Genomic DNA, 27473 nt, shown 5'->3' with positions numbered 1-27473 from the left:
ATGTTGCCTTTTTGACGGATTGCCAAAAACTGTTCATATACATTCCCTCTCATGATGGATGGAAGCGTTCTAGTAGTTGTTCTTGTAAATCTCCCATTGAACGAAATGGCTTTTGGTTATGGCTCCATCGATACCGTGATAGGGCCGCACCTTCTAAACAAATTATAGCTACTCACAATTAGTCTCGTTCTCCAATACCATAAGGATCGAAAAAATGCTTTGGTCGATAAATCAAGCCAATTGTAATACCTTCTAAACAAATTGCAGCTATAGAGCACTATTTATAGTGTCTTGCACTCCTGCTACTTAACAGATTCCTAACCAATTCTAATACATGTTTTGTATAAAAAAAACCTTCCTAATTTAAAACAAACACATTCCAAAACGACCCACATATGGGGTCATATCAAATTAGACACATTGCTAAGTCTAGATAGAGGTAGTGAGGTCAAATGTCAGATCACACTCCACAACTAAACACATAAATGTTGGAGAGGTTACATCAATATAACGAAAGGGATATAGTCTATATGTAAACATGGACAAGATCTATGAACAAAGATTAATGTTGCTCTAGGCAAAATTTGTTAGTTCTTGGCTTCGTTTCTGAATCGAATAATTTGCAAGATAAAACGTTAGTAATAAACGCAATAGTTAGGGATCGAGTTGGACTCGATTCCCTTAAACAGAATCGTCATCTGTTCCCAAGGTAAAACGACCATAACAATATGTACTGCTGAATATGACTACTTGCCTGAAAGAATCGTCGAAAATAGTTGCAGAAAAAAAGAGGAAAGAAAATGAGTATTTGCATCTGTGTGTGGAATGAGGCAGCAATAGTCCAATTTTATACTGGTTTGTAATGGAAAGAAATCCACAGAAGATGAATATTTGCGTTTTTATGTCGAAGCTCTCATGAAGAACACTCACTTAGAGTTAATATATATATATATATATATATATATATATATATATATATATATATATATATATATATATATATATATATATATATATATATGTCTTAGTAAAAATATACATATTTATACTAAAAATTTACATCAAAATATTCGTATATGTGGCCATCTTGTTGGTAGCAAAAGTATAGCATTTGCAAGAGACAGGTACTATATGACATACACCACTATTCAATTTTTTCACATTTTGGTCCTATGTAAGCAAACAAGCGTAAAACCTACGACATAATCAAGGAAAATTTTGCAAAACCAACCCTTTTGCTTTTCGATTCATTATAGAAATTACAAAAAATAAAGAAATTAAATCAAATTGAAGAAAATCATGTGATTAGAAGCTTATTTGCACTTGCAACAATCACCTAGCCTACCAAAAACATATCTATCCTACAACAACCAACAAACAATCCTACGTAATAACCTAAACTTTTTTGTTCTTTTCGATGGAAGAATTTCTCCAATAAATGCTTATTTACATAAAGCAAAAATCAATAGTCAGCTTCAAGAAACTTCTCATAACTAGTCCCATAAAGAGTCTTGTTAACATCAACCCAATTCATTATATGTTCCGATAACGCCCCTTTGTGAATCTTGACTTGCCTACTGGTCAACTCCATACGTGGGATCTTCAAAAAGTCTTGAACTTGTTTAAGTTTCTACAAACCCCATTATCAAACATTATACATTACACAACAACACTTGTACATTATGCAATAAAACAAGTACTTACAGATGGGTTCGTGATAAGATCCTCATAGTAAAGGACCATGTGCCTTGTTCCATTGAAGAACTCGAGTGCTTTCATGGCTGTTGCTTCCATTTCTCTCAAATCCAATGTTAGTGATGATGTGTTGATTGTAGGTTTGTATTTAGAAAGCTTTGAAGCCTGTTTACATAATAAAAAGACAAATATTTATTATTTTGTTTTATTTTTGAGTTAATGCAGAAAGAACGACTTGATAAAGAAAGTCAGGGAGATGAGGGTTTCTTTCATGGTGGGGCCCACCTCTTCGTGTGAGTGGACATGAGACACGTGGATGCCATTTAAAATTTTGGCATCTTTATCGTACGAATTTGCAAGAATTGAAACCAATCTACGAAGCATGTTTCTTCTTAATAAGAAAATTACGGAAACACCCTTATCGTTGAAGTAGTCCACGATTTCTTTAGGGTGTTCCATCAAACCCTGTGTTTAAAAAAAAACGTAAATCATAAAATACATCATTTTTAATTGTTCTGAATCAACCTTTTTTTAATCCAAATTGACCATTTTTATACAAGAAAAAATATAGGTTTATAAAAAATATCAAAATAGGATGTGTAATTTTGTATAATAATAAAATGACCATTTTTTTCTTCACATATAACACAAAATAACCACCCAAATTGCAATATGGATTTTGTGAATTGTGATATTGTTTTATAAATGGTATCCACCACAAAAAAAAAGCTTTTAAAATATTACAAAATGGCATCATATTTTACGAAATGACATGATAATGTCATTTCGCAAAAATAATCACAATTATTTTTAAATTTTTTAAAAGGTTTTTAGTGGTGGGGACCATTAATAAAGCAATTTCGTAATTCACAAAATCCATATTGCAAATTAGGTGATTATTTTGTGTTATATGTGAAGAAAAAAGTGGTCATTTTGTTCACACTATTTTCGAAATTTTTTTGATAAAGTCCTAAAAAAATTTAACATAAAAGTCCAGATTATTTAATATTTTGCCCAAATTAACAAAAAAAAATCCTTATTTTTATTTTAACAGGAAATGACAGATTATCTTGTAATATACTAAAATTAAATAATCGGAACTTTCTGCTCAAAAAAAAAAATAAGGACTTCATCAAAAAATTTCCCAAATAATGGGATTTTTCCGCATGTTTCCCTTTTCTTATTATACATCTCACATTTTGGTCATTTTTGTTATTTTTGTGATTAACCAATATATATATATATATATATATATATATATATATATATATATATATATATATATATATATATATATATATATATATATATATATATATATAATACCTGATTAAGCATCCATTTGAAGCCAATTGCAGCAGAACACTCATTCTTGGAAGAACTAGTTAACCAATCCAAATTATAAACACTATCAAGTGTTTTAATAATTGATGAAATATTATTTCTCCTAAATTTTTGTCCAAAAATTTCACCATTTGAGCTAACATTTATATGACTATTTAATAAAGTCTCAAACCACCCACTTCCCGATCTTTGCATTGACAAAATTGCAAACAATCGCACAGGATTCCCAACACATTCCAGTCTGTAAATACAAAAATAACAAAATTTATAATATATATAAATTATAAATCTTGAAAATGATTTTTTTTTTTTTTTTTACCTTTTGAAAGTTTTGGGATTTGGATAATGCAAGAAAGGGATTTGTGATCGATCAATGAAGGCTTTGTAACATGGCCTTTGGATTACTTCAATGTCAAGAAACGTGTTCTTTGTTTGGATGTTTATTTGTTTAAAACAAATTGAACAAATGTAAACACCAAACACCATTGAAAATATTAATACAATTAGTCTTAAAACTGGTGAAGAAGACTTCTTTGGAGATTTGATTATGAGAGCATCCTGTCAATTCGGGAGATTTGATTATATTGAGTACATGAATTCTTGAAATAAAGAGATTAAATGAAGTACGAAGGATGGAAATTAAAGATCTAAATTGATTGCAGAATGTTACAAATAATTTTGGAAAAAGTTGGTAATTTATTATAGGATACCCAAAACCCAAATCAAGAAAGCAAAAAAGGGGAAAAGTATATAAAAGAATAATACTCTTAAAGAGATTAAATAACAAAGAATCAAAGAGGTGTACATCAATGAACAGAAGTTTAAAACATTATCAGATGAGTTAAACATAAAAGCATCATTCAGTTCATAAGAAATTAGGAATTAATTTTGGACAAAAAAATTATGGTCATTACTCACAAACGAAATGTTTATGCATATCATTAGCGAGAAAAAGATATAAAAGCGATTAAATGAAAGTATTAAGGACAAAAATTGATGAATCTTAAGGCATCCACAACCGCATATACTAAAAATATAAACTTTACACTAAATTTAGTTGATTTGAACATAAAAATGGCACTCAAATCGAATCCACTTTGATTTCATTACAAACATATAATCAAAACAATTTATGATATCTTCAGTTTCCAATTTTGGGCAAAAAAAACTATGCTCGTAATAAGGGAAAAAAAACAGTCAATTGAATACAACAAAAGCATTTAAAAATTATGTACTTCAGATTCTTATCTATAGAGCTAATTAACAAAAATCGAACTTTTTTTATCCAATAGAATCATAAAGCAGTTAAAACCCCAAACTAGAACAAAAGGAATACCTTATTCAAGAACACAATAGTTTCTGCCATTAAAGTGATCTTTGAAGTAGAGTTCACAAATTCTTTGTCTTCTTCTTCTTCACTGAATCATCTTCTTAGCAGCATTCAATAGCCGATTCCTCGAAGCAGACATAACTGAGCTGAGATCTTTGGAAGATCGGTGAGATTTAACAAACAGCTGGTGTGGCGTGTGTGCCCCTTCGTCAGAGGCTTTTCGAGAGTCGAGACTATAAATTGTAAATTATTTTGGGGTTTTGGAGTATAAATTTCGTATTGTTTTTCGTATCCATATGGCAAAATCTTGATGAATTTGGTACGATTCGCGTTTAAAGCGGAAGATTTTGAATATTTTGACTTTTATTTGGGGGAAAGAGTCATGAGACCGAAGACCGTGTTTTAATGCGACTGTTGTTGATGCGTTCATTACAAAAATATGTCGAGTTTCAGACAAAACCCCTTGAGGTTTTACCATGTTTACATAATGCATCCTTCTTCTTTTACTGTTCACTATCTGGATAAAACCGAATTATCCAATTGGACAATTTGGATTAGACTATTAGGTTCCGATATTCGGATTTTTGGATTGGTTTTCTAACAAAACCGAATTGTTATTTTGGATTTCGGATTGGTTTTGGTTTATAAAATAAGAACCGAATAATCCAAAAAAACCGAATAAACATTTATTATTTATCTATTTATAATATATATCCATAGTTATTTATTAATTTGGTAATTTATTTTTTAAATAGGTTCAAAACGTTTCATCCGATAAAAAAACATTAATATGTATCTTCTTTCAAAAGTTTTCTATCTATAAAATATTTAACTATAATATATCTTCTTAGTAGTTGTTTAAAAATTTCAAAACGCAACTAAATAATTTGTTTTTAGTTCTTATGTAAAGTTGGATAATACTATAATTATATATCGTTTTAAAATATTTCGTTTTTTGAAAACCGAATTATAAAAAACCGATCCAACCGAATTGTAATTGGATCGGATTTGAATTTAGATTGGACTATTCGGATCCATGTTTTGAAAACCGAAATAAATTTGGATTCACTTGATTGGATCGGATCAAAACGATCCATCCAAACGAACACCCCTAAATGTACTCTTGTTGAGTTGTGGTTTCTTGGGGGCTTTGAATTGGCGAGTGTCTTTGAATTCAAGGTAGCCATCCGGGATGATTAAGCTGAAACTCTAGAAAAGATTATAACAATATAATTCGAAATGTGATGACATTTATGATATTAGGTTCAACTGCAAATGATATAAAAGTTGGTCAAGGTATTGAGGACTTGAAAGTTTATAGAACTTTATATTAGTCAATCTGTAATACAAAAAAGTGTTTTATAACTATATAAAAAACATAGCTTATAATAATATAAAAATGGATTTGAGGCTGATAATATGTGGCTTGAGACAAATTTATATTATTATATATTCACATTTATACCAAGTATTTATATACTATATTAATAGACATTAGGAATAGTGTATTTTGTATATTTTAACAATTTACCACAATATTTTGTATACTTTGATAATTTTAGTCCTTTTGTGTATATTTTGACAATTCTGGTCCCTCACATGTTGTAATTAGAAATTGGTGTCATTTCTTTAATATTTGCCACTTTAAGTCTATTTTACCATTTTCGCCTTCCTTTTGTCCCTTTTTTCGTCTTACTACTTATTTTTTATTACAGATTGGCCATATGTATTTTAATATTTCTCACTTTCAGTCATTTGACCATTTTGACATATTGGACTAGCTAACGAAATATGTATCTCCGGTATGGGTCTGTCCATCCGTGAGTTTTGTAGGGTTTAGTATAAATAGATGCTTGCATGCATCCTAGAACAAAAGACGATTAGTAACGATTAGAGATTTATTGTTCAGCAAATTTATCGTTCTTGTTTTGTAACCCTGGAATCCTCTACAGCGGAAGTTCTTAGTCGAGCTCTGCTGAGGATCGAGTAATCTAATCATTCGACACATCTTGATTCATACTTGTGTTTTGTTTATTGTTTTTACGTTCATCGCATACCTGTTACAAAGATCTAATCGATCAAAGAGTTAATTAATAACTCATCAGAGGTCATATGGGATTAGTATTATTCTTGTGTTTCACTTTGCATGTTTTGACTTCCTGAATAATTTAATTGGTTTAGAACAATCAAATTATTCAAACGGGCCACAGTCGTTCATATGTTAGAAGTAGATATGAATGAAGATTGTCGTGAATTGGTGTGTGGATTGTCTAAAGAGCATTAGACATAAGCAAATGTTTGCGGCAACATTCATGAGTGCTTATGAATATGATTTAAGCATTGGATTAAACCCACGCTCACATGGATCACTTCATGGATTTTATCACAAGTGATTGGTGAGACGATAACATCTTATATTCTTGAAACCGAGATGTGTGAGTTGTATCTTGCGAGTCGGTTGCACATTGATAATATGTAAACGCACCAGTAACTTGGTGTTATAAAACATATTGTTGTGTGTGATTGGTGAGTGAGTGCAAGCGAGCATTGAGTCAAAGTTTATCTGTTCCTTTTATCCAAAGTGGGATGAAAGCGATATTTGTGGGCCCCTCGATGATTTAGTGATGGCACCTAAGTGCTTGGCCAAGCCGGGACTAAATTGATGTGTTCAATTGTAGTCTGTTGTCAGTCGTCATAAATCTGAATTCGGGAAACAACACATAGACAGAGAGAATGATTTAGATCCATGTCTCAGTCTATACGATATCTAGAATGGAGGAATATATGATCCCTTATCTAAAGGACACGCGTATCTGATAGGATTAGAGTTGACTGTGGCTTTGGAAAGCTACGATTGCAGATCGGGATCTGAAGTCATACGCAGAATAGTTATTAGACTTATCCAAGTGGGAGACTGTTGGATTAGTGTCTAAGTCCATAACTATTTTGGTATGTACTTGACCCGATGGTGCATGGTCCTTTTGGGTTGCCTTTACCAAAGCAACTTGATAGGATGAATTATGGAGAGAAAGGATTAAATATGATTTATTAATATATTATGAGAATAATATATTAAAGGAGAAATCATATTGTTTAATTAATATTAGTCAAGAATTAATTAGTAATTAGTTTTGTGATTGAAAGAGATTAATTAAACTTAAGGGACTGGAATTGTAATTATAAGATAATTGCAATTTAGGCCATGGATTGCCTTATATTAAGGAGTGGACGAATTCTATGGGGAAGCCCATAAGAAATCGTTCAAGGCCTTAAGGAAAGGGATCCATGGGTTGCTTAGGGCTTAAGCATCCAAATTAGGGTTTCCTTGTTAGATAACCCTAATAGCCTCCTATATATATATATATATATATATATATATATATATATATATATATATATATATATATATATATATAGATCCCTTATGACCTAAAAATGTGGCTAAGCCTCCTTCTAGGGTTTCACACGTTTTAGGGCAGCCTCCTTCACCTCTCCTCTTCATCCTCTTGCTCTTGGTGTTTGTGAACCATTAGAGGAGTGACATTTGTGACTCTAAGCTTTCTAAAGTCAATACAAGGAGGATTTGAGATTGTTATTGCTACATAACAATCAAGGTATGATCTAAACCCTAATTATATGTTATATTGATTGTCATATTTTAGATCTAGGGTTTATAGTCTTGGATAACTTGCATGTACAATAGAGAAACCTAGATCCAAGCATTAGGGTTTGTATGAGCACATAGGATGTTCTAATGACCAAAACCCATCAGTGGTATCAGAGACTAGATTGGTTTCTATTGTATTGATGCCTTGTATGTTGAAAAAATTCGTTTTTTGTGGTTCTGCTTGCTAAACTCGCCGAGTTTTTTAGATGAACTCGCCGAGTCCATGCTAACTCGACGAGTCGGCTGGTCAGAATGAGGGAAAACCGGGATTTCTTACTGTTTTTGCTTGAGGATACTTGCCTTATCATATTAGATCAATATAAATCCGATTTTTTGATATATACGATTATATTCTTGATCTAATTGAAGATATTTAGCAATTAATAAAATATTTGTTTCCTTATGTGATAATTGATTAATTATTTTGATTAAATTGGTAAATTGTTTTGCAAGAAATCATTAAATAAATCAAATATGGATAATTATGTGATTAATTGTTAATTTAGATTATTTGTTATTTGATCCTTGTGTTATGAAAAGTTTCACATTTTCCCCTTTAGGTTTTATAGTTTAAATTTGACCTCAAAAGTTTTGTTGTTTTGAAATTTAAATAGTTGAAACCCTAATGTTTTGAAAAAGGTTTCAAAACTTGCCCTCAAGTTTTGGAATTTAAATTTTGATTAATTGTTTAATTTTGATGTATATTTAAATTCTAAACCCTAATGTTTTGAAATGTCTCAAAACTTGTCCTCAAGTTTTGGATTTTAAAAGTTGATTAAAGGTTTAATTTAGGAATGTTAAATTCTAAAACTCTAGTATTGTTTTGAAAAAGATTCAAATCGCACCCTTATGGTTTTATTAATTAATTAAGGTGTATAATTAAAAGAGGCTTAATAAATCCATAAAAGTTTTGGTTTACAATTTAATTGAATTAAAAGTATAATTATTAAATTTGACCACCTAATATTTTAAAAGTGTAAAATATACCTTATACTATATATAACATTAAAAGTCTAACATTATATATATATATATATATATATATATATATATATATATATATATATATATATATATATGTATGAGTAAAAGTCAGTCTTACCGTTAGTAGGCATCATTCACGAAGCTGGTCTATAAGGGGTGTTTAAGGAAATTGCCTATAAAATGGCGATTGAATGGGTATCCACTCTTACCCACCGCACTCTTGACTAGTGGAGGTCGTTAGCCGAACGGGTAGGATAGGACGAAACCTTCCATTATAAGTATAATGAACTACAAAAGTAACTAAATGTTTTACAAATTCCCAATATTAGTTACTTAGGCAAAAGTGAATTGATGAATTCCATGAAATTACACTTTGTGCCCTTGCGAAGACGTTACTGGAGCGTGTGTGGTTTACCGGCACACTAAATGGTTCTAAGCAAAGGTAGCAAAGGGTGACTCAATGTTTGTCATAGTTCGGTGGAGCGTGTGTGGTTTACCGGTACATCAAATAGGTGACTGTAACATGTGGGGGCACCATGTAGTTTGCATGGTTATTCACACCCGCTTTGTGATCCTCGGCATCCCAGTCACAAACAAGAGGGGCATATCGAGATTTAAACATGCCATTGAAATGTTCAATGAATATCAAAGGATCTAGGAGTTTTCATAGATTTAAAACTTAAATTTCTTTTTCGTTTTTCATGGTGGAAATTAGTTAATCGTCATTCACTTACCTTCAAATGTTCTGCAATTTGTGTTACGGCATCCCTCTCCTGAGTTGTAGAATATTGTGGTGGGTCCTAGCCTTAGTATCTCATTTGGGTGATTTACTAAGGACTCAATCAATCAACTAACTTGAATTTGTTTTCTCCCGTTTTGTAGATGTCAAAGTTCGACAACTATGGTCTTCCCAAATCCCGTGGAACAAGCATTCCACATGAAGATGGTATTCCACGATTCGATCAAGGAACAAGAAATCATGCTTCACTTCCTCTACCTCCTCCAATTATTCTTCCTAACCCACAAGTTCAAAGGCTTGAAAAGTTCAAAAATCACTCAAGCCCTTTTGGCAAGTAAACATAAAGAAGGAAAGTCGGTGTGTGCACACTTCCTAGGGATGAAGTCACACATTGATAGGTTAGGAATGTCGAGATCCGTTGTCTATGTGAAAATGGTTGTTGATTGGGTTCTTCAGTCACTTCCTAATTCATATAGTGAGTTCGTAAGAGAGTACTATATGATGAACTGCGACGTGACCCTCATAGATCTCACCTATATGCTTATTGATGCTGAATCAGCAATGGTTTGGCGCAATAGAGAAGCAAAGTTGATTGGTGAATCTGCCTTCCAGACCTCTATGGATATAGGAAATGGCAACAAAAGACATGCTATGATTGAAAAGTTTGAACATAAGAGAAAGGAAATGTCTAAAGTAGTTCCATGTGTTGTTCCAAAAGAGTCGATTTGCTTTTATTGCCAAGAGAAGGGGCATTGGAGACGAAGTTGCCCTATTTACCTAAGAGATCTAAGAGATGGGAGAGTCAAAACGTATGGCTTTGCTTTAGGTAAAATCCATTGACTAACTCTTTTAAGCTCCTATACTAGATTCTTAATACATAATGTGATAAGATTACAATTGATGTTTTATAGGATCGAAGAAAAGAAAGGAAGCTTAAAGGAAGAAGTGAGCAGAATCTAACCGTGAAGAAATGGATTTCGATCGCATTACTTGAAGATTAGATTCTTGAGCTGCTACTTAGAGTTAGAATTAGATTGCTAAGAAAAATGTATTAGCATAGTTTTTCAATGAATTGCATTGTAAGGACGAATTTTTACGCAATAAAATAAATTTTGATTTTATTTATTTATCCTTGCAATGGCGTATATGAAAAATTGATGTTTGAATGTTTCTATTATTAGCAATAATGGATTTGGTTCTTATTATGTTATTTGTGGAAATGTCGAAGAATTTACCGAATACGGAAAGTTTCTCATCGCCCAAGTTTCAATTGGACAGAAACTTGGAATCACGCGACTTGGTTGCACGATGAATGAGAAATTTCATATTTGGAAATTAGACTAATTCATTGACAAAGTGTCAAGTGAAGGACTAGGAGATCGAGTACACAAAGTTGTGTGTTGATCAAGTCCACCATAAGAGTAACAATGATATTCGTCATGATTTACTAAAGGTTTAGTAAATATGATTATGCTTACAAGATTAAGTGTAATTATGAATTGATTAAAAAAGTTTAAATCAATAGCAGAACGAATAAGAAGAATCAAGTGGAAAGATAAAAGTTTCTCCATTATAAGAAGAAGGGAGAGTACCTTTTATGCTTTATGATAGGTCTTAATGATTAAGAACCATATCTCAATTGATCCTCTAAGTGAGTCTTAGTACAATTGTTTGTCTAAGAAGAGGATTGAAGAATTGAAGAAATGGTTAAATCAAGAAGTCAATCATACTTCGTTCCAAAAAAAGTCTTAGAGTTAAGATTGTGACATTGAGTGATAAGTATTAAGAAGGTTTATAACATTCATCAAATGTAGAATATGGAAAAAGGTTTTCTTATTCTTGCACATTTGAAATTGGTAAGTTGTGATGTCTTGTATAAGACAAAGACCAACTAGGACCAATTTATGAAGTGTTTTGATAAAAGCTACACTAACTCTTGAATATTTGTTTGTCAAGAAATGGTTATTGACAAGAGAATCTTATATGTCAAGGAGTCAGTAGGAGTCTTAATGGTCTTGAAAAGTTTCAAGAACAAATCAAAATAGACCTTATCGATCATCACTAGCACACGAGTTGAAGTTTACAACCTATCGTGTTGACATTATTTTGTTTCTGTGTTGTTCCAATCGAGTTAATTATGCATGTGAGTTCTATAAGTAATCATTTGAACGCATAAAAGGCAAGACACCTTGATCAAAGAAAAGTACATTGATAGGAAAAGGTGAGTTGCTTAACTACTTGGAAGACATGGTGGGCAGTTGTGCTACCATAAGGCAAGAAATCAATATTGAGAAAGTTCGGTCCATATGAGTTTGAATTTGTCGTAAACTTTGGTTTTGACAAATTCACATGGATAGGAACGCATACACCATTAAAATCTAAGTGTCATAAGATTCCCTCCTTCATGAAAATGATTGTGAGGAAATACTTTCACTAAGAAAGATTTTAAGAAGATAGTGATTGTAAAATTGCATTCTCGAATTCGATTATGGTTACGGTATCCCTTTCCATAATTTGAATTGTGAGGTTTGGCAATTGTTTTGACACACATATGAACTATCTAAGGCAAAGGTGTATAAGTTCAAGAAGCCTTGATAAAAGATTATCAAAGCACTAAGTATTAGAAACATGAACTTAAGAAATTCAATAAGCATTGTTTTTCTGAAAGTTAAACTGTTTCTGAATACATGTCAAAGCTAGTGGGAGCATAAGTGTTATGTTTATAATAATCATCATGATAGTGGGAGCATAAATGTTATGATTGTATGATTATTAAGGCACGTATTGCAAGTTGGAAATATTAATTATAGAAAACAAGATTCATACTTTGCAAAGTTGTAAGGGTTGAATAGTTGTTTTGCTATAATTAAGGGAGAGAATATTATGCTTCATTTCAAATCTAAAGGGTTAGGTTGTGGAATGTTAATAAATTTAGTCAAAGGTATATAGTGTGTTCTTAAAATTTCGATTATGATTACGGCATTTCTCTTCACAATTCGAATTTTGAGAACATAGCAAATAAAATATTATGGCAGAAGATTGATAAAGTATCAAATATTTATGTAAGACATTATGCATCGTGTCCCATACGCTTCGGGTGTAGGATCGATTGCAAATGCTATAATATTTGACAATTCTAAAATTTTCCAAATGTCTAGCGCATTTAGAGGGAAAAAGGACAAGAATTGGTTTTGACTAAAATAATTAAACAACTATCAAAGGACAATCCAAAGTTCGCCGATGATTGGTCGCTTATGAGTAGTTGGAAGTATAGTATTGGAAAATATGGAAATGTTTCCATATTGGATGGACCATATCGACATTATTATGAATAGATAAGATTCTATTAAGAATGAGTTGTCATATGGAAATTATGGAAACGTGTCCATATTGGGAATTCAATATTGAAAACCTATGACTAGATTAGAAACTTTTATGCAAAAGGATGTTCAAAGGAATGTTCTTTGAGTGAGAGACATCACATCTAAGGAATTGTATTGTACCAATCTCCGATAGAGGATTTTGTAATATCATTGGCAATAGTCTTTGTGACTTTGGTGCAGTGACATTACGAAAGGATCATTGCATAAAATGTTAGAATCTAATATATTCTATAAGTGGCAAGAATTTGATATTCTTTTACTTATGGAAAGGGATTAGGAGTTGTGAAATGAGAATGATTAGAAATGTATTCAATTTGATCTATTTCACAAAGTAAGAACCATAGGTAAACATTGTGTGCATGCTAAGAGCATGGGACAAGTGTTGTAATTCAAGTAAGAAGTTGATTACCCGAAACGACAAATAATGAGTAATCGATATGGTGATAAATAAAAGGTGTTTTATTTATGCTCAAAGGTTTGAGGCCATATAGGATTAGTATTATTCTTGTCTTTCACTTTGCATGTTTTGACTTCCTGAATAATTTAATTGGTTAAGAACAGTCAAATTATTCGAACGGGCCACAGTCGTTCATATGTTGGAAGTAGGTATGAATAAAGTCTGTCATGAATTGGTGTGTGGATTGTCTAAAGAGTATTAGACATAAGCAAACGTTTGCTGCAACATTCATGAGTGCTTATGAATATGAATTTGAGCATTGGATTAAACCCACGCTCACTTGGATCACTCCATGGATTGTGTCACGAGTGATTGGTGAGACGATAACATCTTATATTCTTGAAACCGAGATGTGTGAGTTTTATCTTGCAAATCGGTTACACATTGATAATATGTAAACGCACCAGTAACTTGGTGTCATAAAACATATTGTTGTGTGTAATTCAGTAAGTGAGTGCAAGCAAGCATTGTATCAAATTTTATCCGTTCCTTTTATCCAAAGTAGGATAAAAGTGATATCTTTGGGCCCCTCGATGATTTAGTGATGACAAACGTAAATGCTCAGCCGGGTTAGGGCTAATTTGATTTGTTTAATTAGTCAGTCGTCATAAATCAGAAGTCGAGAAATAGTACAAAGAGAATGATTTGAAATCATGTCTCATACGATATCTAGAATGGAGGAATATATGATCCCTTATCTAAAGGACACGCGTATCTGATAGGATCAGAGTTGACAGCGGCTTTGGAAAGCTACGATTGCAGATCAGGATCTGAATTCATACGCATAATAGTTATTAGACTTATCCAAGTGGGAGACTATTGGATTAGTGTCTAAGTCCATAACTATTTTGGTATGTACTTGACCCGATGGTGCATGGTCCTTTTGGGTTGCCTTCACCAAAGCAACTTGATAGGATGAATTACGGAGAGAAAGGATTAAATATGATTTATTAATATATTATGAGAATAATATATTAAAGGAGAAATCATATTGTTTAATTAATATTAGTCAAGAATTAATTAGTAATTAGTTTTGTGACTGAAAGAGATTAATTAAACTTAAGGGACTGGAATTGTAATTATAAGATAATTGCAATTTGGGCCATGGATTGCCTTATATTAAGGAGTGGACGAATTCTATGGGGAAGCCCATAAGAAATTGTCCAAGGCCTTAAGGAAAGGGATCCATGGGTTGCTTAGGGCTTAAGCATCCAAATTAGGGTTTCCTTGTTAGATAACCCTAATAGCCTCCTACATATATAGATCCCTTATGACCCAAAAACGTGGCTAAGCATCCTTCTAGGGTTTCACACGTTTTAGGGCAGCCTCCTTCACCTCTCATCTTCATCCTCTTGCTCTTGGTGTTTGTGAACCATTAGAGGAGTGACATTTATGAGTCTAAGCTTTCTAAAGTCAATACAAGGAGGATTTGAGATTGTTATTGCTACATAACAATCAAGGTATGATCTAAACCCTAATATATGTTATATTGATTGTCATATTTTAGATCTAGGGTTTATAGTCTTGGATAACTTGCATGTATAATAGAGAAACCTAGATCCAAGCATTAGGGTTTGTTTGAGCACATAGGATGTTCTTATGACCAAAACCCATCAGACAAAACATTTCATAAAATTGGTCCTAGTTGGTCTTTGTCTTATCCAAGACATCACAACTTTCCAATTTCAAATGTGCGAGAATAGGAAAGCCTTTTTCCAAATTCTACATTTGATGAATGTTATAAACCTTCTTAAGACTTGTCACTCAATATTACAATCTTAACTCTAAGACTTGTTTTGGAATGAAGTATGATTGACTTCTTGATTTAACCATTTCTTTAATTCTTGATTCCTCTTCTTATACATACACTTGTACTAAGACTTATTTAGAGGATCAATTAAAATATGGTTCTTAATCATTAAGACATATCATAGAGTATAAAAGGTACTCTCCCTTCTTCTTAGAACAGAGAAACTTTTATCTTTCTGCCTACTTGATTCTTTTATTCGTTCTGCTATTGATTTCAACCTTTTTCAATCAATTCAAAATTACACTTAATCTTATAAGCATAATCATATTTACTAATCCTTTAGTAAATCTATTTGGTAAATTCTTGACATTTCCACTATTAACATAATTAAGAATCACATCCATTCGTTGTAGAAATATGCAAACATCAATTTTTCATAACGATTTCATTGCAAGGAAATAAATAAATGAGTCAAAACAAAATTTATTTAATTCATAAAAGCAGCGGAAAACATTTGTCCTTACAATGCAAAATCAATTGAAAACTATGTAGTCAAAAGAAAAATTCCTAACAACTCTATCATAACTTTCTAAGCTCAAAATCTAATCTTCAAGTCCATGCGATCGAGATCCATTTCTTTGTGATTAGATTCATCTTGCTCTTCCATCAAGCTTCCTTTCTTTTCACTGATCCTGCAAAACATTCAAATGCAATCTTATCACATTATGTATTAAGAATCAACGAATAGGAACTTAACGGAGTTAGATAGTGGATTTTACCTGAAGCGCAACCATACTCTTTGACTCTCCCATCTTTGGTCTCTTTAGGCTCTTAGGGCAGACTTGTATCCAACGCCCTTTCACTTGGCAGCAAACGCAGGTCGGTTCTCCTAGAACGTCCTTGGAAGTATGGTTGGTTGACTTTCCCAACAAATACGCTCCATTGCTTTGCCAAATCATTTCTGATTCAGCAGCAATGAGCATGTAAGTTAGGTCAATTAGGTTTTCGTCATGATCCATCATATAATACTTTCTTTTGAACTCATTATATGATTCAGGAAGTGACTTCAGAACCCAGTTCACAGCCAACTTATCAGGGAATAACGCACCCAACATTATCAACCTATCGATGTGTGATTTCATTCCTAGAACGTGGGCACACACGGGTTTACCATCTTCATGTTTCATTTCCAATAGGGCTTTAGTGACATTGAACCTTTCAATTCTTCGATCTTCTGGGTTAGGGAGAATAATTGGAGGAGGTGGAGGAAGTGAAGCATGATTTCTTGTTCCTCGATCAAATCGCGAAATATCATCTTCATGTGGAATGCTTGTTCCACGGGATTTGGGAAGACCATAGTTGTCGAACTTTGACATCTACAAAATGGGAGAAAAATAAATTCAAGTTAGTTGATAGATTGAGTCCTTAATGAATCACCCAATTGAGATATTAAGGCTAGGAATCAACACAATACGCTACAACCTAGAAAAGGGATGTCGTAATCCAGTTGCAGAATATTTGAAGGTAAGTGAATGACGATTCACTAATTTCCACCATGAAAAACGAAAAAGAAATTTAAGATTTAAATCTATGAAAACTCCTAGATCCTATGAGATTCATTGGACATTTCAATGGCATGTTTAAATCTCGATATGCCCCTCTAGTTTGTGACTGGGATGCCGAGGATCACAAAGCGGGTGTGAATAACCATGCAAACTTACATGGTGCCCTCACATGTTATAGTCACCCATTCGATGTGTTGGTAAACCACACTCGCTCCACCGAACTATGACAAACATTGAATCACCCTTTGCTACCTTTGCTTAGAACCATTTAGTGTGCCGGTAAACCACACACGCTCCACTAACGTCTTCGCAAAGGCACAAAGTGTAATTTCATGGAATTGCATCAATTCACTTTTGCCTAAGTAACTAAGATTAGGAATTTGTAAAACATTTTTTTACTTTTGTACTTCATTATACTTATAATGGAAGGTTTCTGTCATATCCTACCCGTTCGGCTAACGACCCTCCACTAGTCAAGAGTGCGGTGGGTAAGAGTGGATACCCATTCAATCGCCATTTTATAGGCAATTTCCTTAAACACCCCTTATAGACCAGCTTCGTGAATAAGGCCTACTAACGGTAAGACTGACTTTTTACTCATAAATATATATAATGTTAGACTTTTAATGTTATATATATAGTATAGGGTGTATTTTACACTTTTAAAAAACTAGGTGGTCAAATTTAACAATTATACTTTTAATTCAATTAAATTGTAAACCAAACCTTTATGGATTTATTAAACCTCTTTTAATTATAGACCTTAATTAGTTAATAAAACCATAAGGGTGTGGTTTGAACTTTTCAAAACATCACTAGGGTTTTAGAATTTAACATTCCTAAATTAAACTTTTAATCAACTTTTAAATTCCAAAACTTGAGGGCAAGTTTTGAAACATTTCAAAACATTAGGGTTTAGAACTTAAATATACATAAAAATTAAACTTCTAATAAAAATTTAAATTCCAAAACTTGAGGGCAAGTTTTGAAACCTTTTCAAAACATTAGGGTTTCAACTATTTAAATTTCAAGACAAAACTTTTGAGTTCAAATTTAAACTATAAAACCTAAAGAGGGAAAATTGAAACTCTTCATAACACAAGGATCAAATAACAAATAATATAAATTAAACAATTAATTTTATCATTATCTATATTTGACCTAATTTCAATTTCTTGCAAAATAAGTTACCCAATTAATACAAATAATCAACTATAATCATATAAGAAAGTTATTTATCTAATCAATTGGTAATTATCTTTTGTTTAATCAAGGATGTACTCATAAATATGTACCAAATCGGATTTTAATGACCTTTAATAGATAAGGCAAGTATCCATGAGTAAACAACAAGAAATCCCGAAATCCCCTCTTTCTGACGATCGAACTCGCCGAGTCCACAATGGGACTCGCCGAGTTCATCAGGCAGGTTGGCTAAAAATCGATTTTGCAGCTTAGACAAACATACAAGGCATCAATACAATAGAAACCAATCAAAGCTCTGATACCACTGATGAGTTTTAGCCATAAGAACATCCTATGTGCTCATATAACCCCTAATGCTTGGATCTAGGTTTCTCTATTGTACAGGCAATTCATCCAAGCCTATAAACCATAGATCTAGCATATGATAATCAATATAACATATAAATTAGGGTTTAAATCATACCTTGATTGTTATGTAGCAATAACAATCTCAAATCCTCCTTGTATTGACTTTAGAAAGCTTAGAGTCACAAATGTCACTCCTTTAATGGTTCACAAACACCAAGAGCAAGAGGATGAAGAGGAGAAGAGAAGGAGGCTGCCCAAAACGTGTGGAAACCCTAATCAACAAGTTCACCACGTTTTTGGGGCATAAGGGTTCTTTAAATAGTGAGGCTATTAGGGTGATCTAACAAGGAAACCCTAATTTGGATGCTTAAGCCCTAAGCAACCCATGGGCTCCTTCCTTAAAGGCCTTGGACGATTTGTAATGGGTTTTCCCATAGAATTCGTCCACCCCTTTAATATGGAGTCCATTAGCTCAATATTCAACTATCATACATTTGACAGTTCTAGTCCCTTAAGTTTAATTAATGTCTTTTAGCCACAAACTTAATTCTTATTAATTCTTGACTAATATTAATTAAACAATATGATTTCTCCTTTAATATATTATTCTCATAATATATTAATAAATCATATTTAATCCTTTCTCTCCATAATTCATCCTATCAAGTTGCTTTGGCGAAGGCAACCCAAAAGGACCATGCACCATCGGATCAAGTACATACCAAAATAGTTATGGACTTAGACACTAATCCAACAATTAGTTCATAAAAATATCCGAAACTTTTGAAATTTGAAATTAATAGTTTCCCAGATTTCAACATATAATATAATTCGGAAAGCAATTTTGAATGGAAATAGAGCCTAAATTTAAGGTTTACATTAATAAGGAACCAATTTTGTAGTTGTAAGTTTGGAAAGAATTCAAGTATCATTTTCATTCAATTCCTACATTTAATTTCCTAATATAATGGATTGACTTCTTGTTTGATCAAGGTGATGTAAGCAAATTAATCTAAAGGTGTAAAACCTATAAAGAAAACACAATCAACGATCCAGATTGTTTTAGATGATGTCATAAGGTTTCTCTTTTAATAATATTTAGAGATATAAATATATCAATATATATATATATATATATATATATATATAGAGAGAGAGAGAGAGAGAGAGAGATTAGCTAACTGAATATTAGAAGGATTTAAATTAGGTAAAAAGTAAAGCATGCATATAATTATGGTAGGAATAAATAAAATATAGAAAAATACATTTTGAATACTTACACTATGATTTTATTTTGTTACCATATGTAAACGATATATATTTATGCAAATAAAATTTAAATTCCATTTAGACAGATAAAAGTAGGTGAATTAGCATATATAAAAAAAATTATTAATTTTCATGTGTGTGTGTGTGTATATATATATATATATATATATATATATATATATATATATAATTTATAAAATCAAATGATGAACGAAAGAAAAAAGAAAGAAAATATGCATTAAATCAAAAGAGTTCAATAACTTGAAATTGTGATAACCTCCAATTGTATCATCGTGTACACACCAAATAAAAACTCAATAAAATTTTAAAAACAACCAAAAGGTCAATAAACAGAGAATTAAAAATGCGACACACAAAAGATTAAAAAGAAAATGTCTATAAACATATCGAAGATGATATGTAAAATTTTGATGGGCGGCTGCATATTAGTCCAACTTTTCCAACTTTGGGATCTTCAAGGTATCCCGTACAGCACAAGTTTTTGAAGAAGACCACTCCAAAGAGTCAGTGTTGGCAACAATCTCAATAGGGCGCTTCCCCGTACTCGATGATGGTGTTACAGCTTCAAGGTCAACAACATCAAGATTGTCATCATGCACAGAATTAGTATTTTCCTGCAGAAAACAGAAAATAATTAATATCGATCAAGAAAAATATAAAACAAAACATACCATATTTGCACAAAGTCATGAAAAATGAAAGAAAAATATATTGAAGAGAGGGCCCAGGGTTTGACTTTGGAAATATATGAGACAGTTACCAACCTTATTTGGCTTGTTAATAGGAGTACCATTATCATTTATATTATGATGTTGATGATTTGGTGACCGTTTTCTCACCTCAGCAAGAACCCTTTCATCATCGGTTAACTTATGCATAGTGTAAGCACGATAGTTGTTCTGCAGATTGAACATGGAAATCTGAACTTTGAAGACAAACTTCTTATTTAGAAGAATTTTGAACTCATCAGGTATCTGTTGTCGCCCCTGATCCTAATTTACATTATAAAATGGTTGGAAAAGTTAAAGAAGAAAAATCATATATGTCAATCATTTAAATAACGGAGATATTTTATCAAACCTTAGCTATTTTGTCCATCAACCATTGGTTTCCACGATGAATAAGATCTTTTACATGACGCTCAAACAATACAAACGAAGAAGAGCCACTTTCATCTTGCACACGAACTATTATCCTAATCCTAAAAATTATAACATAATACTTATATTTAGCTTGTCATACACAATGAAATATATGAAAAAAGTAAAATACATGCATAGTCAAAGAGATAATAATTACTTACTTTCCAAATACATCCGAGACAAATCCATAACCATCACAGTGAAAAGGGCCAGCATCAACATCATCATCATTTTTAGTAACTTTTTTAGAACAATCACGACAATAAAATGAATACCAACCATCATCCATATCAAAACCAATGATAGTTGCAATAATGGTTAAACCAACTTCCTGTTTCATATATAGGAAAAAAAAAGAATCATATTAAAATATTATTTCATATAAATTGTAGATATAAAATCAAAACAATAATAGAATGCGGAAACTGTTATATAAAAATATTAAGTAAACCTCATTAAAATCAGGAATTTCATCAATGTTTTTTATCTGAAAATGGAGGTAGTAATCCTATGGATTAGCCACAACGGTATCTGAGTTGAGCTGGGATGTACGGCTAGAAGACTCAACATTCGTATCCAAAGCATTAAGACTACATAAACAAAAAGTGAGGTTATTCAACAAAAGTAATGATTTAGTAAGATAAATGTGTTAAATATGGTAAATAACATACTTTGATTTGAACTCCAAAATCTGAGGCATATAATCATTTATATGCAATCTAGACCCAAACAAACAATTACCAACTTGAGGCTGACCTGCAAGAAAAAAGTAAAATAATATTGTCAGTAATTACTTTGAAGTTGAAATGATAATTTGTTGTAAAAAATACTTACCACCCCAAATTTTGAGTTTGGCCAAACGTAGCAGGATAATAACAGGAGCAGTGTCATTATTATGTTGTGAAATGTAAGTATTCATCTTCATTGCAAAACTGCCCCACAAAGCGACTGCAATTCTCGTACCACTAAATATGCATGGTGGTTATTAATGAAAGATAAATATAAACAGGGGAATGTGTAACAATAATACGAATGTGTACCCTAAATCCTGAGCAACCAGATTCATTAACCTTTTCTCTCTTCCATACTCAACAATGACTCGCATGGGATCAGTTGACACAACTTCACCTAGAAAATCTGTGTGAAAAAAATTAATAAATTAGTAATAATAATCCAAATGTGTATCGCATTAAAAATTGAAGTATAGAAATAAGTTAAACTAACAAATGAATAACATACCAAATGCAACACGAGTGTCAAAGTTCCTGGCTAGCAAATCTGGGAAAGAGATAAAATGATAAGGATCTACTGTATCAACAAAATCATTGGATACACGAACTTTTGTGGTTTTGTAGAAATTGATTTTATGTTTATGAGGGACAAGCATGTATTCGCTTTCATTGCTAGCCATAGCGAAGTTACTGATCTCCCGGACAGCTCCTTCATCGAATATGGATTCAAATATAGGAATAAGATTTTTTTTTATTGTTGCTTGAATTCTACTTCCCTGTAGGTGACAATGAAAGATAAAAAAAAGTGTAAAAAAAGTATTAAAAATAGGAACAATAAGAGATTTCATTACATAGACTAAAGTTTATTATTAAAAATAATACATTTGATTATTAAAATTGTATGAATAGAAGTAAAAAAGCATAACAAAAATCGAATTTCAATTTTTTTGAATAGAAATAACATACGAAATTGATAATCTAAAAAACAAAGTGTGTAAAAACAGTACCTCCTGGTCAATTAAAATCATGTCCAGACTTGCGACCATATTAGGATTGTTTATATAGGTTGGCTTCCAAAGTATGACGACTTTAACACGTATGTTCCAAGACTCTTTAGATGCGTTGATTTCAGCAACCTTATCAAAGACGACCTGATCTGCATTGTTAGATGTCATGGAATACTATTATCTCTAATGGAAGGGGATAATTAGTTGGAGAGAATTTTGATTTGTAATGAAAAATTGTAGACGGTATATTTATAAGGAAAAATAAATTTGGTTAATTCTGATATCACATAAAAATTTTGGAATGTAATATCATTTCCATACTTAAGATATGTTTTATATATGGTATGATATCCAAAATAATATCAATATACCATGTCAAATATAAGTACAAAAATAAATAAAATCATACCATATTTAAGATAATAATTACCATATAAAAAACTGTAAATTTGAAAAGCTTGTAGAATAAGGAAATTATATAATAAATATACAATATTTTCATAAATGTGGTATGATATCGAAAATAATATCAATATACGATGTCTAATATATTTACAAAATATAAGAAAATATAAATTTGGTTAATGCTGATATGACATAAAGATTCTGGAATGTAATATCATTTCCATACTTAAAAGATGTTTTATATATGGTATGATATCCAAAATAATATCAGTATACCATCTCAAATATAAGTATACAAATAGATAAAATCATACCATATTTAAAATAATAATTACCATATAAAAAACTGTAAATTTGAAAAGCTTGTAGAATAAGGAAAAAATATAATAAATATATAATATTTTCATAAACTACAACAAAATTACTAAAATGCCCCTGATCGATTTTGGTGATGTCAGACCGAAAGTTTGCCAGGATTACTAAAACGCCCGTAATCGTATTTGGTGATTTCAGACTGAAAGTTTGCGAAAGTTAATAAAATTCCCCTAATCACCTTTTGTAGGCTCCATGTTATTTTTATAGCACAATTTTCAACTGATGCCAAAATGACCGCATTTTTGTCAATTTGACCTTTCCAAAAACTATCTCATTTTGACCAAAATGTGCTCGCTTTAGTCAATTTTTTTCACCGAAACAAATGTCCATTTAACGGAAATATGTTGCTATAAATTGCTCTGTCAAGTACAAACTATAGAGTCCTGACCTTTCCAAAAACGTTTTTTTTTTACAATCTAAACCAAATGTTTGACCGAAGTTTTGTTTTTGTTTTATCTAGTTTACAGATTTTCATCTGATAAAAGTATATTAGGTCTTTTCCGAAAAAATGGTTTGCAATATTTGGTTTTTTATGCAAATAATCATAAAATATTTGATCACTTTTTTTTTATAGAAGGCCTATAAAGCATTAAAACCGACAAATAAACAAAAATAGGAAAGTTAGGTTAAACTTTTGATTTAACTTGTAAAAAAATATGAATCTTATTTGAAAAACGACTCAGAATATTATTAGTTTTTTTCTTAAAAATAATACTACTTTTTGTTAGAGCTTTATTTGGGACTTGTGAGCTTTTATTATGTTTAATTTTATTTTTACACTAAATAATATTTAGATAATATGTAAAGTTAATACACCATTATTTATAAATAATATAAAATTTTAATTTACCTTTACAACTAATCAAATATGATTTTCATTACTTTATTCCATTATTTGGGATCAAAGAGCTTTTATTATGTTATTTTTTATATATATTTTTTAAATTTAGTTATATGATAAAGTAGCGGAATGAATAATGATGTATGTATAAACAAAATGTTGTAATGAGATTAAATTATCATTTTATCATTAAATTCCAATAATCAAATTTCATAATATACATCAATTTTAACTTTTGAGGAGTGGGTGGAAAAAAATAGGAGGGCAAACAGGTAAATGGTTGGTTTCTTACTACATTAGACCAAGTATGTTCTCTTAACCCATTAAGTCATTCCATCTTGATAAGTAAAAAAGAAACACTTATATCACAACTACCTAAATTAAGTTGTTTAACTCCTTGAAAGCTCATTAAACCAACACAACAAAATTCATTCGCTTGAAAAATGAATTGGATAAAGATTATGGAGTTGATATTGTGTTATAACTTATAATTCTTGTTTCTTCTACATACACAAGAAAGAAGCAATGAAAGATGAGCTACAAAGTTGTTACACAGTGGCAGTTTTAAGAGACAGAAAATCCGAGATCTTGTTGGTATAAAAATCTGGCTGGATGGAATTGTTTGGGTTTTGAAGCATCGATAGACTTGTTACACCTATAAAAATAATATAATATAAAAGGGATCAAAATGTATATACAAATAAAAAAAACGTTTATAAATATAATAACTAAAAATATGTGTAATTATATATCACCTGAGAGAACAAGAAGAGTTTTGCATCCACCATTTTGCCCAAAAAGAATATCAGTGTCTAATCTATCACCAACCATACATATTTGTGACTTGGTGATTCCAAATCTGTTTTTCACATAAGAATTTTTCCAGATTATTAAACAAACCGTCTGAATGAGAGAAACTAAATGACCATTTTACCCTTACATTAAGTAAAAAAGAAATAGCATCTTACTTGTTTTCCAAGTAATCCATCATGAATGTTGAAGGTTTCCCAACAGTAAGTGGCTCACGTTGAGTAGATCCAACAAGAGCCCCAACCATAGAACCGCCACCTAAAACCACATTTATATTATATCCTATTTATTAATATTAAATATTATTTAAATATTTTTTAGTTAATTTAGAAAAAAAAAAAGTTAAACCTGCCCATTCTTGTGCATTTGTAAGATGAGTTACAGCATCACGGTTTGTAGCAAGGAAAAGACACCCTGGATTTTCACGAACACACAGTGTCCCATACCTTACAAATCAAAACAATTTAAAAAAAATTGGAAATGTTTCAGTTTAGTTTAATAAAGAGTAATGCATAATTAGATTAATTATTAAAAAAAAAAAAGAACTTACTGAACTTTGTAGTAGTTAAAGTAACGATCAAACCCAACCACAACATCACCAACCAATACATTTCAAAAAACAACATTTAAAAAAAATATGAAGTTTAATATTATCTAACTAAATTTATAATTTACAAAAAAAGAAATAATAAAAGCATACATCTTTGTCATGTTCCATCAAATACCTAGGCTTGAGCTCTATCTTTTTTCCACCATCTTCCTGCAAAAAGAAAAATGTAACTTCACTTGATGCTGAAAATAACAAAGACCCAAAGAAGGGTAGTTTCGTCATTTTACATACCGGACCCCTGAGGTATGAAAAGTCTGCTAGCTCAAGCTCTATCAATATCCCTTCTTCACCAATCACATAAATCTGGACAATTTTTAAATTAATATATTAGAAAATTCTGGTTCTTTTCAAATATGATGATCATTATTTCATGAAAGTAGTTATGAGTTATGACATATCATTACATATTTGAATTGGAATTTTAATAAAATGTCAGCTCGATATAAGAAGGAAAAAAGTTGACTAACCTATTTTTGAAACACCAATTACAAAGTTCATCTCCCTTTTGTGGTTAGAGATTCCAACCTGCTCCACCTTGAAACACCAATACCTACTCATTGACAACATATAGAAACAAAATATTATTCCTGAAAGTCGTAATAAAAAAATAGATATAAAATGAAAACAATATACTTAATTAATATTTAACACCATGAACATTCATTTCATCTCCATCACCTGTATTCCATCAATCAAGTACCTTCATCACAAGCAGAAGAAACTGATGGGCACAATTCTACGCTTGAAAACCACATGTGATTCCCATGAAAATAGTTCAATTAATAAACAATTATCTCATTAAAATACCATTTTCATTTGGATGTTTGTATAATAATTGATGCTCTCTCTGCTCTACATTTATCAATTAAATATGTGAATGCTTAAAGGCTAAAACGCTAAAAGTACCCCCAAAATAAGGGAACTTGTTTTACATTATCAACTGAATTTCAAGTTAAAATAACTCTCAGACCAAAATCAATTCTTCAATTAATATGTATTCATGCTTGATTGAATGAAATTGGTCATTTAGCGTAGATATCAACAAAAGGTGGAAATGGAAATAATTTGAAGAAATAGCTGCAGGATTTCTTCAAATTATAATTACAAGTAAATTATGCCAAAAATAGAGATTAGGAAGAAAGTGAGAAAAAGAAAAACCTGGATAATAAGGTTGAGGCCAAGAAGGAGACTGAAATTCACCAGAATAGTGGGGATCTTCGAGGTTCCGTAACCAAACAAACTCATCTACCTTTTTTGAAATCTCCCGTAAACCAAGAGCTTCGCTCGTCCAATTGATGCCTGCATCGATATTCTTCTTGAGAAAATCGACATCTTTCTTTACAACTTGTACGAAATGCCCAAAGCTTCTCCTAAATAAAGAAAAGAACATTCTTCTAGGTTTTCATAAACTTCCGGTGAATTTGGGTGGAGAGTTGATGGGGAATCGGGAACGAAGGGTGGAAAATCGTTGATGGTCGACGCGGTGCCCCTCAGGAATTCTTGGGGTTACGCATAGGATCGATTCCATATTAGCAGAAGTAGAACGCATAGGATCGATTCCATGTATACATGAAATCAATGGGGTTATGCATATCGGCAAAAGGAAGGGGTTAGGGTTCATATCTATTGAGTTTCATGGGGAGCTGATTGTGTTGATTGTTTAGAGAGAAAACATAAGAATGAAATTAGGAATGAATCGTAAGAAGGAAGTTTGATTCCAGAGGTGCGTGTATTTTTTTGGGTGAGGATGATGTCAGCAAAATGATCCTAAGGTGGAGACTAAAGGAGGGAAAT

General features: G+C 31.5%; 3 protein-coding genes across 3 annotated transcripts; all 3 read right to left on the bottom strand.

Annotated features, from left to right (window-relative positions):
• Positions 1 to 1216: 1216 nt before the first annotated feature.
• Positions 1217 to 4763, bottom strand: LOC145097610 (uncharacterized). Its single transcript, XM_079035206.1, has 6 exons — positions 4376 to 4763; positions 3359 to 3597; positions 3022 to 3280; positions 1981 to 2160; positions 1705 to 1860; positions 1217 to 1630 (listed from the first exon to the last, which is right to left on the bottom strand). The coding sequence occupies exons 1-6, from the start codon at positions 4403 to 4405 to the stop codon at positions 1463 to 1465; spliced, it is 1032 nt and encodes a 343-aa protein (XP_078891332.1). The 5' UTR covers positions 4406 to 4763; the 3' UTR covers positions 1217 to 1462.
• Positions 4764 to 20183: 15420 nt separating this feature from the next.
• LOC145099711 (uncharacterized) lies at positions 20184 to 22806 on the bottom strand. The gene is made up of 10 exons (XM_079037235.1): positions 22639 to 22806; positions 22140 to 22407; positions 21971 to 22037; positions 21735 to 21865; positions 21572 to 21656; positions 21427 to 21490; positions 21062 to 21231; positions 20839 to 20959; positions 20523 to 20750; positions 20184 to 20372 (listed from the first exon to the last, which is right to left on the bottom strand). Exons 1-10 carry the CDS (start codon positions 22804 to 22806, stop codon positions 20184 to 20186), a joined length of 1491 nt encoding a protein of 496 aa, XP_078893361.1.
• Positions 22807 to 24690: 1884 nt separating this feature from the next.
• On the bottom strand, positions 24691 to 26434 carry LOC145099710 (phosphoglycolate phosphatase 1A, chloroplastic-like). The gene is made up of 9 exons (XM_079037233.1): positions 26380 to 26434; positions 26205 to 26266; positions 25911 to 25982; positions 25770 to 25829; positions 25620 to 25678; positions 25418 to 25515; positions 25228 to 25327; positions 25015 to 25118; positions 24691 to 24914 (listed from the first exon to the last, which is right to left on the bottom strand). The coding sequence occupies exons 1-9, from the start codon at positions 26432 to 26434 to the stop codon at positions 24808 to 24810; spliced, it is 717 nt and encodes a 238-aa protein (XP_078893359.1). The 3' UTR covers positions 24691 to 24807.
• Positions 26435 to 27473: the final 1039 nt, after the last annotated feature.

The sequence above is a fragment of the Lactuca serriola genome, chromosome 4, assembly GCF_051521515.1.
Source record: "Lactuca serriola cultivar US96UC23 chromosome 4, Lser_US96UC23_V15, whole genome shotgun sequence".
NCBI lineage: Eukaryota > Viridiplantae > Streptophyta > Magnoliopsida > Asterales > Asteraceae > Lactuca > Lactuca serriola.
Note: the sequence above shows the minus strand (reverse complement) of the source record. Positions and strands in the feature narration are given on the sequence as shown.